We start from the raw sequence: 16,464 nt of genomic DNA, 5'->3' as shown, positions 1-16,464 counted from the left end.
GCGAGGCAGCAACTTAAGTGAAAAAAAAGTTCAATACTGTTTTTACACTTGAAATTATCAGAAAGGGAAAACTGCTGCTTGATGGGGAAAAAAACCCCAAACAACCTTCAGCAATAAAAGAAAAATAAAAATGGAAGGTTTTGCTGTCCAGGCACTTCCGTGCTATCAGGAGATTTGCTGCATTGACATAATAGCTCCTGAACTCTGGGGTCACTACCCTGAAAGACCAGATGGTCATAGTATGAGCCTGCTTCTGCTGGGGTGCACAGACAGGCACATCCCCTCGTGATAGGTAAAAGCAAACATCAAGGCCAAATTCACCGATTAAGGACTTACTTCACACTTAAAACATATTAAAACGTGCACTTGTGTATCCATACCATCTGTTTGGTAGTTAAGAGCCACAAGCTGTACGCCATGGAGCCAGAAGATGAGTGGATGGGGGTTTGAGGAGTCGATGCGCGTGGCAGCGGGGTAGGTCCTCAGGAGCTGACAGGTGGTGTGCTGGATCAGCTTCTGCGAGTACCGCCTGCACAGCCGCTTGGCAGCGTTCTCGTTCAGGGAGGAGATATGATAGCACTTGGGTGTCCTTATGATAGCACTGAGAGAAGCTGGAGAATTGTAAGGAGAGCAAGGCTCTTCCCAGGTCTGCCGCATCACATCAAAAGGACCTTGAAAATAAACAGTTACCCCCAAGTTACAGCTGCAGATCCAGAAACTCCAAAAATTCAATGTTTTCTAGTGAAGTATATGTGCATACTTTGGTCATGGTAGAAAAAGGCGATCCTCAGTGTAAGTGCCACATTCCTTTTTACGCAGTAAGAACAATCCATGAGAAGAAACGTAATGTTTAGGTATTGAAATGATACCATGATTAGATGTGCTAACAACCATTTTCATAAATAAATACTTGATTGAAATTTGCCTGAATAAAATTCCATTCTTCTCATTTAGACATTTTACATGAGGAAGGGAGGCAAGATTGAAACCTGCCTGCTAAGTCCCCAAACTGGCAGTCTACAGAGGCCATAAGAGTTAGGGGACAAAGCCAGAAAAATACTCATATCCTTTAGAATTAGGCACTAGACTTCTTGATTTTTAGGACGCTGGCTTCTAGAAGGGAATCTAACCTGTCTGCTGCAGCCCTGCCCTTGGGCTGAAAGCAATGCAACACTCCTTGACCAGAAAAAGTGTACGAGAAAGGGTACAGCTCTGTTTATGTCATTCACCTGAAAGGCAGGGTATCTGGATCTCATCCTCAGAACCTTTTCTGTACTTCCTTTGTATTTCATTACATCATTGTCCAAGTACACAAACTGAATCACCTGTGGAGTCTATATACTTCCAAGGTGGAACACGGGAGTGTACGCAATTACACATTTGTACTTGACTGAATTTTAGGCAATGAAGTCCTACTTCAGACACTAAAAATCCTTTTCTGGATCCAGCCCAGTGGTTCTGCCTTCTATTTGTACTTTGAAAATATTCATTCATACCTTTTAAAATACAAAGTTTAAGATATATCACTTAAAATGTATGTTAGTTTTGAATCACTTATGAATTAGGGTCATCATATTCCAAACCAAGTAATCCTATTTCAACATTCCACACTCAACACTTCAGTTATATTAGTGTTACTGTAATAGCTGCTGCACTAACAAAAAACCACTCCCAAGTTCAACAGCTTACACACTGTAAAGTATTTGATCTTTAACAACTTGGTCTGGTACATGTGTTGGATTACAGAGTCAGTCCATGTGACTGGTGAAAGAAGATGCGAACTTTACCTTTTCCAGATGCTTTGGCAAGAGCAGCTGACTCCCCAGGGCTCAGCCTGCCAGGATTGTTGCCAAAGATGGACTTCCTGCTTTTTCTTTCTTTTCCTCTGCTAGAGCCAGATGGGTTTAGAGTTGACAAGCCTATTCCCATAAACGTAACGTAAATGAGCCAAAAAACATGACCAAGAGGGCATAACATTTTCCATAATATTTTACATTATTTTTGAAGGCATGAACACTCCTATTACATAGTACACGGGACAAGCAGTGTATTTTTCTCCAAAATTTAATTTTAACACCTTTACATATATACATGTCTTTATACACACATGTGCGCGTATAAAAAGTTATGTTTATATGTAAAGTTATATACAACTTTATATATGAAGTATTTTTATATATGTAATGTATATAAAAACTTGTATGAAGCAATACAATATATAGTTATCTGTGATACAGCTTTCCTCCACTTTTTGGCTTGAAGGAAGGTAGTGGCTCTGTCTCAAATTACCAAATGGTCCTAAATTAATACAAAAAAAACCTGCAGTAACAGTCCCAACGTATTCTTAACAGTCCCAATGTATTAATCCTTAGAATATTTTTTTTTAAATTCCTTTCTAGAGAAGCAATAAAACTGTACAGTAGCGGACATAATGGAATTAATCTAGTATAGGATACCTACATAATTAAATAAATGCAAGAATATGATTTAAAGACAAAAGGTCAAGGAAAAAGCCCAAATGCTGTTGTTTAAACAGTTAAACTTCAATATGTTTTCAGTTATCTTCTTCTGTTTCGAATTGTACTTCAATGGTGGGAAATCTGGTAGGTGTGCAAAATCCATTAAGCCAGTATGTACTAGGAGTGGAGCTGGAAAGCTCTAGTATTGCTATTATTCAAACACGCATCTTAGCAAAACAATCATTAAAATCATGACCTAAATCCCAGTGAAGGAAACAGCCTCAATACCCCCAATGGTCAGTTTCCTTCTGTTGACTTGGAGAGAGCACATGGCAGACCAAAATTAAAGTCAGTCAAAATGCATCACAGTTATTCTGAGACCCACAGCAGCGAGGTGTGGGATGCTCTCCGAGACTCCAGATGTACTTCTGATACAAAATACAACAAAGCAAGTGTACTGCTCTTTGCCTAACTGTGACTCATAAAACAGTCCTCGTGAACTCACATCAGTTCACACCTGCTTAAAGACAGTTTTGGATTTAATACCAGTAGTTCAACTACAAATGTAAATCATACAGAGGATACATTGGACTCTCTTCTACTGAACTCTGTCCACAGCTGTAAAGTTTCAGCTCTCAATCTTTAAGGCACGCCTACATGTACTTAGTAAAATTATGCTGATAGTTTCAGTGGAACTGCTTGGGTTAGTAAAATTCAGGGTATACATAAATGTTTTTAGTGTTGGAGACATACCACCTCGTTGGGCCAAAGCATACACATAAACCACAGAAGGTGGCAGAAACTGAGATCAAGGAATATGAACTGACTAAAGAATGAGGAGTTATGCACTGGGTGCTTCCAGCATGTTTAATCCCAGTTCTCAATGGATCAAATGGACTTGGCAAGCGAGATCCAGGGTTCAAAATCCTGTTGTGGGGACAGTCACTAAGGAAGCAGACTAACTTCGTAAATCACCGGAGTGCGCAATGCAAAACCCGAACTAGGTTAACTGAAGCCTGTGACGGCCACAGGCTGAGCTGCAGCTGAGAGCTTTCTTTAGGTCTTTGCCATGGCCGTGCTTGGCATGTGCCGGGCCTCCTCCAGGGGACCAGCTCCAATTCAAACCTGACTCCCAAACATAGCGTCACCTATTCATAGGTTCACAAAACAAGGACATGGAATTCATCTGGTCCAGCTCTCTGGTCAAAGTAGGACCAGCTTAGATCCCACCATAACACACACAGACCCAATCTATCTATCGTACTACCATAATGACAGAGCACATCTTTTTTCTTTCCCTGTAACCCGTATGCTGCATCCTTTGAGTTACAGAATTTAGTGTCTGACTCTCCTGTTAGATATAGCCACACTGCTTTACAGCTTTTAAATTTTTAATCCAGAGGAGAGCAAACTTCCCTGCCCTTTCTGTTCTAATCATACTAAAATAACAGGTTAAACTGCATTTGTCACCTTCTCACCACATGTTTCAGACCAACAGTCTGTGGGGCTGCAGACCTTGAAAAATAATTTACGGTGCTTTTCTATGTAGTGTGCCCTTTTTTATGTTCCCTTTAATTTCTTGAAAAGTGATACCATAGGGGCAGAGAGTCTGATACAATGGAGATGGTGACTGAGTTTCATGCTGGTTAGCTCAGGTGACTACCGGCTCTCTGCACTCGATTGTGCAGATCCTGTTTTTATGTGCTCAGCTTTCTCGACTCGTGTAAGGATCCTCAGCACCAAGGCAGTGAGCCATATGCCAGTGGATTATAGCAGTACTGTGCTCAGGTATGCTTCACTGCCCTCATCTTGGGTGACCCAACGTAACAGAACTTCACCCTTTCAGATAATGGTATGATGCTATCCAACAGGCTGAAATTGAAGTTAAGCAAGGGCTGTAAGGGTCACAAACCACTGAAACAACAAGAGCCGTGGTGAGTTCCTTGTTATCAGAGATTTTATAAACAAGAAATGTTATTTTCTCCACATGATAAATTCTGTTTTGACCAGGGAGCACTTAGGGAAGTCTGTGTTATTCAGTAGGCTAGGATAAGTGAACATTTTCTTTTTTATAGTCACAAATCAGTGATTAACTGGTTTGTTTCGGGGACAAAGGCAACTGTAAACAGAACAGAAATATACAAAGACAGGAGAAATAAAGTATTTACAGCACTGATCAGCCACTGACATGAATTCTGCCCTCCCTATTTCCAAAACTCTTCCCTGTTCTGATTTCCCCAAACTGCATTTGGTTAAGAACCCAGTCACAGAGCTACACAGTCTTGTTCTCATTATTAATGGACAACATTGGGGTGTAGCAGTGCACCATGTCTGTGCCCTCCAGCTGAGCAGTACCAATCAGCAGCGTGGTGGCCATGGAAGTCTCCATATCTTGCGGAGAAGGCAGTTTGTCTCAAAGGAGACAAAGTTTGATGGAAAACTAATTTCTACAGCTTCCTGTGTTCATCTGTGAAAAGAACTAATTTTCTTAATTTTCTATTCATGCCCCCTTTAAAGCAAGAGGAAGAAATCCAATAAGGAAAGCGGGTATTTCTTTTATATCTGAAATTACACTAAAAACCTGAAATATTTTAAAGTTTTCTTAGACATCAGAACTTCTTTGTGTGTCAAAACGCTTGGAACAACTTCAACTATCTGTTTCATCTTGAATATAATTCTTTAAAAGAAAATCTTTTATTTGGAAGATATCTTATTGCAAGTTTCATTTAAAAGAGTATCAGATTTGAATTTTAATAAGTTTTTATTTTTACAAGTGACACCTACAATTCTTAAAAGTTACAGAAGATTATAAAAGAATGTGTCTCCATTTATCAGCATGTTTGTCTTGCCTATTTGACACTATTTTATGTTTGGTTATCTTCTCTAATCTGATTATAGTTCTATTTGTATAAGACCATGATTTGGCAGAATTGCTAACTTTTCCACAGACAAGCATCCCATTAGAAAGCAGATTTTTTCATTCAAAACATTAAACACATCAATAAACAATAAATTCTCAATTTAAAAGTATTTATGTACACAGTACGAGCCAAAACATACTCAACCTCATGTTTCAGTACTGAACAAGTAACTATCAGTGATCTCCTCTTCAGCTACCCCCTCTCCTTTTCCTCTGCAAACATTATTCTTCCTACCGTACAAAACACGACCCTCCTATTTCCTTAACCCCTTCCATAAGAAGTGCCAGTGTGCAATCAGCTGTCCTCACTCACCCCAGGAAAAGGCTGCTTTACCCCCACAAATGGCTCCCCTCCCATCCCCTAAAGAAAGAACAGAAGATGCAGCTGTAGGCAAAAGTGAAACACTAAACTGAGGTCACGTAAAGAAATGTGACAAGCTCTTCCTGCAAGGTTTTCAGAGTATTTTCCTTTCCTAATTCAGTAGATCCTTACATGGAAACTCAGAGCTCTTAAGGTAAAGCTTTCTGCCTCTGGCATTTGGCAATGCAGCAGTTGTCTGAGCTGTGAAGACTGGCAAATTTCACTTTTGTAAACATTTTAGTATGACAAACAATATGTCTTCACATAATTTATGAATACTACTTCTCAGCCAGCTACTATTATGTAGACTACCAAATCATTAAGAAAAAGGCTCCTCAACTACTTCCATTTAAAAACGTTTGTACTATTTCAAAACATAAACACAATGTCTCCAAGAATTAGAGAGCTTAAAGCAATAAACCAGGGCAGTGTACTTACCAGGGAACTTCACAGCTTGACAGTAAATGACAAGATCCGATAGCTCGGGGGCTATCTGTCTGCTTTCCTTCTTGTTTTGTGGAAGATAGAATTCTTCACCCAGCTCCATGTCGTAAACCTAAGTGACAATTCCAAGAGCATATAATAATAAAATTACTGACTGTTAAAGTACTCTTGCGTATTTTACTCATGTCCTTAAAATCCTTTATCTCATTCTTCCTATATGGTTTCGCTGTCTTCGCCTAACGCATCTCTGTGTGCAGGTTTATGCATCAATACCGTTACTGATACTGCTGTAGCCTGAAAAGGCCTTAATCAGAGTCAGTTCTACAAACATTTAGACAAAACACATCAGTGTTCAGAAGAAAGTACGATTTACTAAACAGCAATACACTGGTTCAGCTGTCAGATGATTTAATAAAAGGTAATGTGTCTATCTGGTATCATAGTGTGGCATTTGATATATAAAGATGCTGAAGATTCAGAAGTAATCTTCAGTTCCATAGATGTTAATGGGAACTGGATATCTAAATAAACTTCTGGATCTAGTTTCAATGGAGTCCTTTACTGAGAGCAACGACAGTTAAAATTTTCAGCCTGTATATAAAACAGCCTCTGAGGACTCTTCTTGAACAGCATGTTGAGCATTTGCTCTGTTCTATTTTCTCTGGCGTGTTTCCATGCTTTCTACTATTTGTCTTCATTAAAGCACATTTGCCATCTGATGTCTTGAATCCTTTTGAAGCTGGTTATATATCAAAGTGTGGCTGAGAAGAAAGGGGGAAAAAGCAGAACTACCTTTCCTTTATTATTGTAAGTAGCACAATCAGCCTTCTTTATTCGTTTGGCAGTCTCTTCATTATATTCAAACTGTAGTTTATCACTTGATAATTTATTCTCAGGTCGATCTTCAAGAATGTTATCTAAAAATTAATGGGATTTTAATAAACATAAAGCCAAACAATTTCAACTGGAAATTGAATTTGAATTAACAGTATTTGTGGACAATGCTGTGAATCTTATCCAAATAACCAGACGCCAAAATAATGCATTTACTGGTCAAAGCATTATCTTTTAGTAGTAACTTTCTAATTTAAAATTTTAATGCTTGGCTTTGGTTAATATGCTGCACTTCTTTTAAAGCCCATCCTTTTGTGCTCAGAAGATGCTTAAAACAAAATCATCTAATGAATTAAGCTTGCTATCTGAAAACAACTGATATTCCCGAACGACAAAGAATTGCTCAAGTCCAAACACAATTAACCACATCAAACACGTACACGTCTTTGTACAGAAAGGTTTGGTTTTCCTCTCCTTACATTCACCATGAACAAATGTTTTTTACATCTATAGAAACTCCTCTTCACAGCTACATATTTATCAGAGAATATTACACCTACTAATTCAGTCTTTCTGGAAAAAAAATGTTGTAACTGTCACAAAAGGAATGGTTTTATTTCATTCCTGATATTCCTGATGCTTTGACCATGTTCTTTTTATGCATAACCAGTGTCACACATGCAGCCTTTTAACAGTTCCTGAGCAGTTAACAATGCCATAGAAAGAATATCTGATTGCATTTTTAACACAAAGAAGAAACCACATATTCACACTGTCACATTTAACAGGCTGGAGATGCAGTGCTGATTTCATGCAGTTAAAATGCTCAACCAAACGGCCTTTACCTTCCTGGCTGTTAGCAGCAGGAGAAGCATTAAGGACATCAGCTACAGGGAAACAGAGTCAGAGAGGGAATAAGAGTAAAGGAAATTAAGATTTACAGCCAGAGAAATGAAAATTAAGTGTCAGTTGTAAAACTATTAGCCTTATGCAAACCTAATGTATCAGTGAGGAAAATAAAACTGAAAATCTTTTAGAAAGTTTACAGAACACTGTTTAGATTAGTTTTGCTAAAATATTAACGTAATTGAAGATCCCAAAGAATAATCACTATAATAAAGCAGTAAATCATGCCACAGATTCCTTCATATATGGGAAGGTGTGAATGTTTCTTGCTAGACTTCAGATTTCTCAAACTTTCTCTTAACTAGAACATTGCTCAAACATCACTTACTGCAGTTTGCTTGCAATAGTTTCCTGGCAAGTCTGTTAACAAAGAATTAAGTTTTTCACAGCAATTTACATCTACGCTGTCTCCACCTTGCTCCACACAAGGAGTATTCTCAGGTAGCCAGTTAGGCCAACTTTCTAGCAAAACTCAACTGAAGGCAGGACTAGCACCAAATCAAATTTTCATACTAGCATAAATAATACTGCTATCCCACAAGCAGCGTCAGGTGTTGAACTGCATTCATTAATTTTGTAACTATTTTTTAAATCACTAAACACAGAAGCAAGAAATGTAAATAAGAGACCAACTGGAAAGAAGTCCTGTGCTGCAGGGTATGTTCGAGCCTTACGTCTTCTCTGAACATGGTACCTAGAACTTAAACAGGTACCCATTAGACTTAAAGGTTCAGTGAGTGAAGTACTTTACTGTTTACCTAGGAGAACACGCCCAGCTGTGTCAGACTGATGGTCCATCCAGCTTGCCATTCTCTTTCTGACAGTGGCAATAGGAGATGGTGTTTAGAGAGCATCCAGCCACCAGCCATGGTCCACTTCCCTAGTACCACCTCAACATTCACAACTGCTGAGTATCAGGAACATTGGACAGTACATTTCTACCTGTAACATTTGCTTATGAACCTGTCTGTGAATTTGATGTTTGCCTCTGCAATTTCCCATGGCAGCAAATTCCAGATGTTTACTACCGGTTGCACCGAAGAAATATTTTATTTTACCTGTTTTAGACTGATCTTCCACTTGCTTTATTGAGCACCTCCTAGGTCTAATGAGTAACAGCTCTGTACTCCCCTTATCCGCCACTTCATAATTTAGTAAACTTGCTTCATATTCACCCCTCAGTCCTTTTCTCTACCAGCCAGAGAATTCCAGCCTTTTCAGACTCATGCAAGGCTACTGTCACACTCCCTTTTTTTAGTTGCCCTTCTCTCCAAACTTTCTTAACTCCACCATATCCTTCTTGAGATCTGGAGGCAATAACTGGACACTGAACTCAAGTTGTGGCACATAAGGTTTTATATAGAAGCAAAAGGATGTTTTGTTTTCAGTAGTGTACCTGATGATCCCCCTCTTTTGGCTGTCGCTGCAAACCAGCCTGAGGATTTCTGAAAAGTTTCAGTAATTCCATGATCTCCCAAACTGATACTGCCATTGTTGAGCTTAGAATCATATAAGCAGTATTTAAGCTACACTGAAGCACACCTGTAACTTTCTTGTCCCCTTGGTCAGTTTTATGACTCATTCATGAAGTTTAACAATAGTGCAGCATTTAACTACCCAAAGAGCTTGGTATTACTTGTACCGTTGCTGTGGTCTTATTGGGTAAATGCACTGTGATCTACTTTTATATGTTCTCTGAAAATTACCAATTAAAAATAACAAGTAACCCATTTAGATGCATCTGGCTTGTTCAATCCATGCATGGTGGTTTTGAGAAATGTCCTTCAACGGAACTTGAAAGGATCAAATGTTTCTGACTCCAGCTGTTTGCTCTACCAGAATCTACCAGCTCCACAGCAAGACAAGCAAAAGAAGATGCATGACTTCATCTCAGCTGCCTCAGTGAAGCTGTCCTTCATCTGTAGTTGAATCAAACGTGTCTGACTGAACCAGAGAGCTAAGGAAGCAGTGGAAGTTGTAACTGCAGTATTTATCACCACCTCTGGCATGCCAATCATCATATCCAATCTTTAAACTGCTCCTAACGGTGGATTTATGCTAAACTGCCAGTTCTTGAAGGCTAGGATAGCTGAAGCGTAGACAGCACATGAACTTACAAGGCAAGCCAGTAAGGCACGCTTTGCCATTTTTTCACTGAGCAGCTAAAGCTTTAATAAAGCCACCTTTATTGAACAAGACAGGGACTCAGTGGCTTCTCCGCCTTTACACATGAAGTAAACAGCCAATACTGAAAGTGTAACTAAAATAGGTCCTTCAGGGGTCTCTGGGACGAGACAGTAACCAAGGAGGACTTTGGAGCATCTGTATCTCAGATCAATTTAATGGCAGTCATGCCGATGCAAGGGATAAGCCTGTTGTAAACCTTAAGCTTTCAGGTGTCTGAACTCCCTACAAAAGACAGTACCGGGGAATGCATATGAAGTACACTACAAACACAATCATTTTTGCATAATAATATAATTTATAAAGACTACAGTTTAGCATACACTGCACAGTTAAAACATCTAATGGTTGGGGTTAAAGTCATACTCAAGTCTTCAGTGAAACTATTTTCACAGTATTATAGGCTACCACACCAAAGTGCCACCAAGGACACTCACAAGGTGAGATGAACATTGCTACATTCTACATCATTCCTCAACTAGAATATTTACATGCCTTACTGCTACACTTCTAACAAAAGCACAGTAATAAATAAATAAATATTGTTACCATCAGAAAGAGATTCATAGTCATAGTCATATTCATCCTCTTCATCTTCTTCCTCTTCATTGGTAGGCGTGGGGTTGCTAGCACCATTGCTAGCCTGTGCTTGCATATGTGCCAGCTGGTGAGCCTACAGCAACAGAACCACTTAGAATATTATTGATAACTATTTTTAAAAAGCAAAAGAGTTTTCACCACTGTTTGCATCTTATTTTATGTATATGAAAGCACTGAACATATACAATGAGAAGTAAGTAAAATTATTAAGATCAAACTAAAATACCATATTAAGGGTATGAATATAACGAAAACTTTTACTGGTAGAAAAAAAACCCAGTAAGACATGAAACCTAATTAATTATAGGAAAATGTCCACTTTGCACATTATTCAGAGCAAGAATCCCTTTTTCCAGTCTGAGGCATGCTATTTTGGAAACTGTTTAAAACTTTTTTAAAAGATGGAGAATGTCCATATACTGGTACCATCAGTGTTATTTACTTATTCTGATATAAAAATTCAATTCTAATTCAACTGTGTTTACATTTTGAGTAAAAGCAATTAGTTTTTAAGGATTCAATCTAACTGCTGACTAACCATAAACATTGTTAAATTGAGACTACCAGAAACGCAGCCCTAATTTTTAGAAAACAAAAAAATTCTCATATAGGTATAAGCAGTAGTTGAATAGCAGAGTCCCCCCAACAAGGGAATAAGAGAGTGTTTGCCTCGTTCAAATATGAAAAAAAAACCAAAGCAGGATTCTACTAAAAATTACTACTTACTGTATATTTACTGACATACTCAATGCACATCACTCTTTCTCAAGAAACGTGAATAGCAAAAGTTATAGCCTCAGACTGAAACTTCATTTACGTTTATCACACAGGGTGTGTGGTGCTAATCATAATATTATGAAGTATTATAAAATTATGCTGTATCTATACTTTACTATATGTCTTGTCTACTCATTTGAAAGTGTTGCAATCCACTGTGAGTCTTCCAAACATCAATATGCACTGGATTATTCTGCTGTACATACTGGAATGGCAAAAACTTCACACATGAAATATTTCTTAAAAAAGTTAGGTTTCACTGCTTGCTATTAAGGAAGGACTTTACCTTTTGTTTCAATATATCCACTGGTGTTTGATGGGCTTTCAGCTTCTTGTTTTTAAGCAGAATTTTTCTTTTCAGTTGACCAGGTGAAGGAAGCATGGGATCATCAGAAAAGTCACTCTCAAATAAAAACTTTGTTACCAGCTTATCTCCAAATACGTTCTGAAATATTAAGAACATGTGATGTATTATGGAAAAATCCCAATGCGTGTGTTTAGAATAATTTATCACAATTTATGGCCTACCTTGAAAATTTCAGCCATCTTGCGTTGCTGAGGCAATGAACAGTGGTTTTCTATTGATATGATAATTGGCATGTCAGAGGTGATAAATGCATTGCGATCAATAGCTTCGACTACCTCCTGTGAGAAAAGAATGTGATTATTTTGCAGCATTTAGTTAACTTACTGTTAGTTGAAAGGGGAGCAAAGGCGGCATCCATTTTCCTCTCTAAAAGAAGAAAGAATCCACAATTTGCTTTCAAAACAAGCTCCTACAGATCAACCTAGAAACTGGTTACCACAGAACTGGTAACAGCTACTTACGTTAGTTACGTTGACAACAAAGACAGAAAATTACAGCACATGTGCTACAAAAACTAATTTGAAAAGCATAATGTTTACAACTGAGGAGTTCATGTCTGATGTAGTCCGTATTCTACTAGGATTTAGCCCATTAGGATTTGTACTTTTCTAGTAAGTGCATTTTTTCCTTCATTAGAGAAATTGTTACTGATTTTCTTCTCATTTTTTTTTGTTTCTATGTGCAACTACCATCATACCTTAAAAGAGATCTTAGTAGTAAGAGTGTGTCCATGATAAATTATAGGCATCCCATCATCGCCATCCCAGCAGTCTAATTCTACACTTCTGCAGCCTTGTAAAAGAACCTAAAATGCAATTGAACAGTATAAGCACATATAAGCCACAGTCTCATTCCATCAAAGCAGAAGACAGACATTGCAGAGCTAAACGAAAGTTCAATGATTCAGGAAAAGCGCTGGAAAGAGCTGTCTCTGTGGAGTAAACACAGCCCACAGAAGCAATAGTTCCCAGCTAACTGAATTCCCTAGGTTGGGAAAGAGTGGGAAAATTAAGGAAACATTTATGTTCTTGTGAGAAGTACCATAAAGCTTTGAAATTCATGGCGTCTTACAGGACACAGAATCTGCAGAAAGTGGTTCTTAATGTATGGCTTAATGTTCTGACAGAGAAGCGTTTCCATATTTCTACCTATATGCAGCTATAAAGCAACATGGCAATTTATTCCAGGTTGCTACCATGACAGCTTACAGGTACGGCATCTCAGTTTATTTGCTTGTTTGTTTTGTTGGTGGTGTTGAATAGATGAAGGTCTGAAAATAATGTCTTACGAATAACTTCCATGAGGATAGTTAGAAAGGATATGTGCCAGGCCATCTTATTGAATGATATTAAGCTAATTTACAGCCATCCATCCACCTTTTATTTATTCATTTATTTTGGAAAGCCCTACTTGCCAGAAAACCACTGAAGAAAGCAAAGAGGAAGGATGAAGGGGAAGATAAGCTAACCCATCTGCTGGCAGCCCAGCTTGTTATTGCTATCAATATTTAGCATGCCTATATTGAAAGGGTTATCTGTATTACAATTAAATATTTTTACTGAAAACAAAGATCTCAACAAACAAACGAATTTCCAGGAAAAACATTCATGAATAAAGAAAAAATTACTTGTCCTACTCAAAACCTGAGTAATTTGATTTCAGACAGTTGTGTCCGTAACGGGCACACCACCGCTTCTGTGAAAGCCAGAACAAGGTGCCCTTTCTCTTCTGGCAACAACTGCTTGAGGGACAAGAAGAAGCTTTTCTGCATCGTGCAAGTTTTGGAGCCAGCTGAGCTCTGTCTCACTTCCCACCCATTACCAATACATCACTCCGTGCAGTGCTACTACAGGAACCTCCTTTGCAACTGCTTTATTCAATGCAATCATGTTATTTGAGCTTTCCTAACACAGCCTCATTCCTCTGTCTTGTAACTCCAAGAGAAGCAGCACATGGGACACCAGATGAGCCCTTCTCAATGGTGAGTCATTAACATTAAGAGTAATGAAAACACTACTCACAGGAAGTTTGATGCTTTCTCTAGAATTTGGTAAATACACAGACACACAACTACAAATATATATATACACACACACACAAATACACACAGAAGCAAAAGCCCCAGGGAGAAATTGTTCTTTTCCTGTTCACCACCAAACAGGCAGTCTAAAAAACTCTAGAATATTCCTAGAAGTAATGTTTTTAGAAGTTATTGTTCCATTTGAAATTTGTCTTTGCAGTGCAATGTACAGTATTTGAGTAGTGTTTTTGACATCTGAATGAACTAAAATATTAGATCAGTCTTTCCTGTGGGAAAGTCTAATTTTAGTAGGTTGGGTCAGACCAACTGGTGTCTACATGCTATGAATCTCAAACTAAACCATTTTTTTTGCCTTAGAAAAGGCATTTGAGCACAACTGTGCTTAAAGACAGCTTTCCCACACATCATGTTTTCCAACATTTTGCAAGCAGGGGTTTAGGACATTTAGATTTTCAAAGCAAAAAGGTCATGTTTCTGTGACTTGCCAGTTAAACAAACAAGTTCATGTTGAAAACTACACAATGATCCAATCCTGCATACCTGGCTGTAGAGCTCTACTGAGGACTCCCCCTTAAGCTGATGGCCTGTAAGGTAAGTATTGTGTGAAGATTCTATGTAGTAATATGACAGTGGAAAGTGCAAGTCCTCAGCATTCTCCTGTGACTCATCGTTTTTGGAGGCAAAATTGTCTTTATCCATCAAAAATCTAGAGGTGAGAAGATGTGAGGAAATGTTATAGTGCACTGAATCTTTTGTGACTGTCATACAAACATCAATCACTGACGTTATCATATATATATTAGGATAATGATTAACACATAAGTAATTACCTTGCAAATCCTTCAAAAGATAGCAGCCCCTGCTGGCACATACTCACACTGGGTTCAAATTTCTACAAAGAGAAAGAGATTTAAGAGATATACAATAACAATTCTTAGAAATACAGCTTTTTTATATTTTCACAGTGTGGTCTGCTTACTGAACTAACTAGTTTGTATGTAAACCCAGGGTTTTTTTGTGGATAAAGTTAGTAGGTCCCTTCAGTATGCTCATGCTTGTTTTACCAATCAATAAGCAAGCAAACTAAACTCATAATAGAATCATTCAGGTTGGGAAGGATGCTGGGAAGTCATCTAATCCAACCTACCATTCAAAGCAGAGTAGCACTTCACCTGAAATTACAAAGCATCTATAATTAGGCATCCTTCTTCTATCTATTGTGCTTAATCACACCACACCACTATCTCAAATTAAAGAGACTTGTGGTATGCTAACTTGATGTTGGTTTAGAATTTCTGTCTTTTGAACTATGCAGTTTTGTATTACATGCTGATTGTTGAAATACACAGGTTTTAATCTTTTGTTAACCGCTAAGTGAGGGCTTAAGTCTGGAGTATATTAATTATTCATGTTTGGAGGAATTCAGAATTTTCTACACACTTTCTAATCACTTCAGCCATTGTACGTAAGGGAATAAAATGTCCATGTTTGCTCTGAATTTTTTTTAATAATAAAATAAAAATATGTGGAAATGGTGTTTTGTTTAAACTCCAAATTAGGGTTAAGCTCTATCATAGGTGGTCACAGACAAGGAGAAAACAACGCACTGTCAGGAATACTTTTCCCAAGCGGTGACATCCATTTCTGGATAAAGCACACATAGCCAATAAAACTGTTTATTTGCATGATTTCTTTTTTCTTTTTATGGACATATTTATGGACATCTGCACAACTTTATAGCCCAGAATAAAGACAGTATGAAGTTTTAAATTCAAGTAAACTGTAGTGACATCAGCGTGAAAGGAGATATCCACACAGATATGCTATTCTGACTACCAGGCAGACAGCGCTAGTGAGGAAAACAGAAGTAACAAGAGTTCAAGTAAAAGGAATTGCAAGATGTTTGTATTACAGACCTGGATAATACTGAGGATTTCATCATAGGTGCAGTGTTCTCCTTGGCAATTCACTAGGAAGTCGTTTAGCTGCTGGATTCCCACTCCAAATATTCCCAGTGATGTGCTTTCAACTCCAGTACCATTGGTTACGATACTGGCAGCAGCAATAGCATCAGATATTTGCCTCTGGTTGTCTGATAGCTGCTGCCTGCTCTTAATGAACAACCCAAGATCTGAAACATTCCTGGTCAACAAATCTTAGAAGAAAAAAAAAAAAAGGGAAATATAAATACAAGTTATATAATTATGTCTATTATATATACTGTGTAGAACATAATGTAATATATAATACACATGAATATCTAACTGAATATTTTAGCACTGACATAGTAAATTAGAACAAAACCATCTTGTTTCTACTCACTAATAGAAGAAAGAGTATTAAGCATGTATGAAAACAGTGGGATTGGACTGTAAGTGTTCAATTACTATAAACAAAATCCTGGAACCTTTAACACGGATTCACAGCCATGTGAACACTGTCACCCAGACCTTCTTGTTTTCTCTCAGCACCACATACAGCCTCAAAGCCTGCCCTTTGCTGTGCAACCCCATATTCTTCCTGTGCAATCACTGTTTATCTTCTTCCAGTCCCATATGCCAATTGTACTGT

At 38.0% G+C, this 16,464-nt stretch overlaps 1 protein-coding gene across 6 annotated transcripts in view; it reads right to left on the bottom strand.

Annotated features, from left to right (window-relative positions):
• The window catches only part of PLCE1 (phospholipase C epsilon 1), a 164,068-nt gene that overhangs the window by 14,462 nt on the left and 133,142 nt on the right, over positions 1–16,464 (bottom strand). For 4 of the 6 annotated variants that reach the window (XM_040606041.1, XM_040606039.1, XM_040606040.1 and 1 more), the window contains 12 exons: positions 15,810–16,048; positions 14,724–14,785; positions 14,434–14,599; positions 12,550–12,657; positions 12,014–12,130; positions 11,772–11,930; positions 10,658–10,781; positions 7,864–7,905; positions 6,977–7,101; positions 6,179–6,296; positions 1,788–1,919; positions 381–671 (listed from right to left, as the gene is read on the bottom strand). In XM_040606041.1, the coding sequence (XP_040461975.1) occupies positions 381–671; positions 1,788–1,919; positions 6,179–6,296; positions 6,977–7,101; positions 7,864–7,905; positions 10,658–10,781; positions 11,772–11,930; positions 12,014–12,130; positions 12,550–12,657; positions 14,434–14,599; positions 14,724–14,785; positions 15,810–16,048 (1,683 nt within the window). The remainder of the gene's footprint in view (positions 1–380; positions 672–1,787; positions 1,920–6,178; positions 6,297–6,976; positions 7,102–7,863; positions 7,906–10,657; positions 10,782–11,771; positions 11,931–12,013; positions 12,131–12,549; positions 12,658–14,433; positions 14,600–14,723; positions 14,786–15,809; positions 16,049–16,464) is intronic. The other 2 variants (XM_040606042.1, XM_040606044.1) reach the window with 1 other exon arrangement.

Source organism: Falco naumanni, chromosome 9 (assembly GCF_017639655.2).
Source record: "Falco naumanni isolate bFalNau1 chromosome 9, bFalNau1.pat, whole genome shotgun sequence".
NCBI classification, from domain to species: Eukaryota; Metazoa; Chordata; class Aves; order Falconiformes; family Falconidae; genus Falco; species Falco naumanni.
The sequence above is the reverse complement of the archived record's forward strand: the minus strand, read 5'-3'. Positions and strand labels throughout refer to the sequence as shown.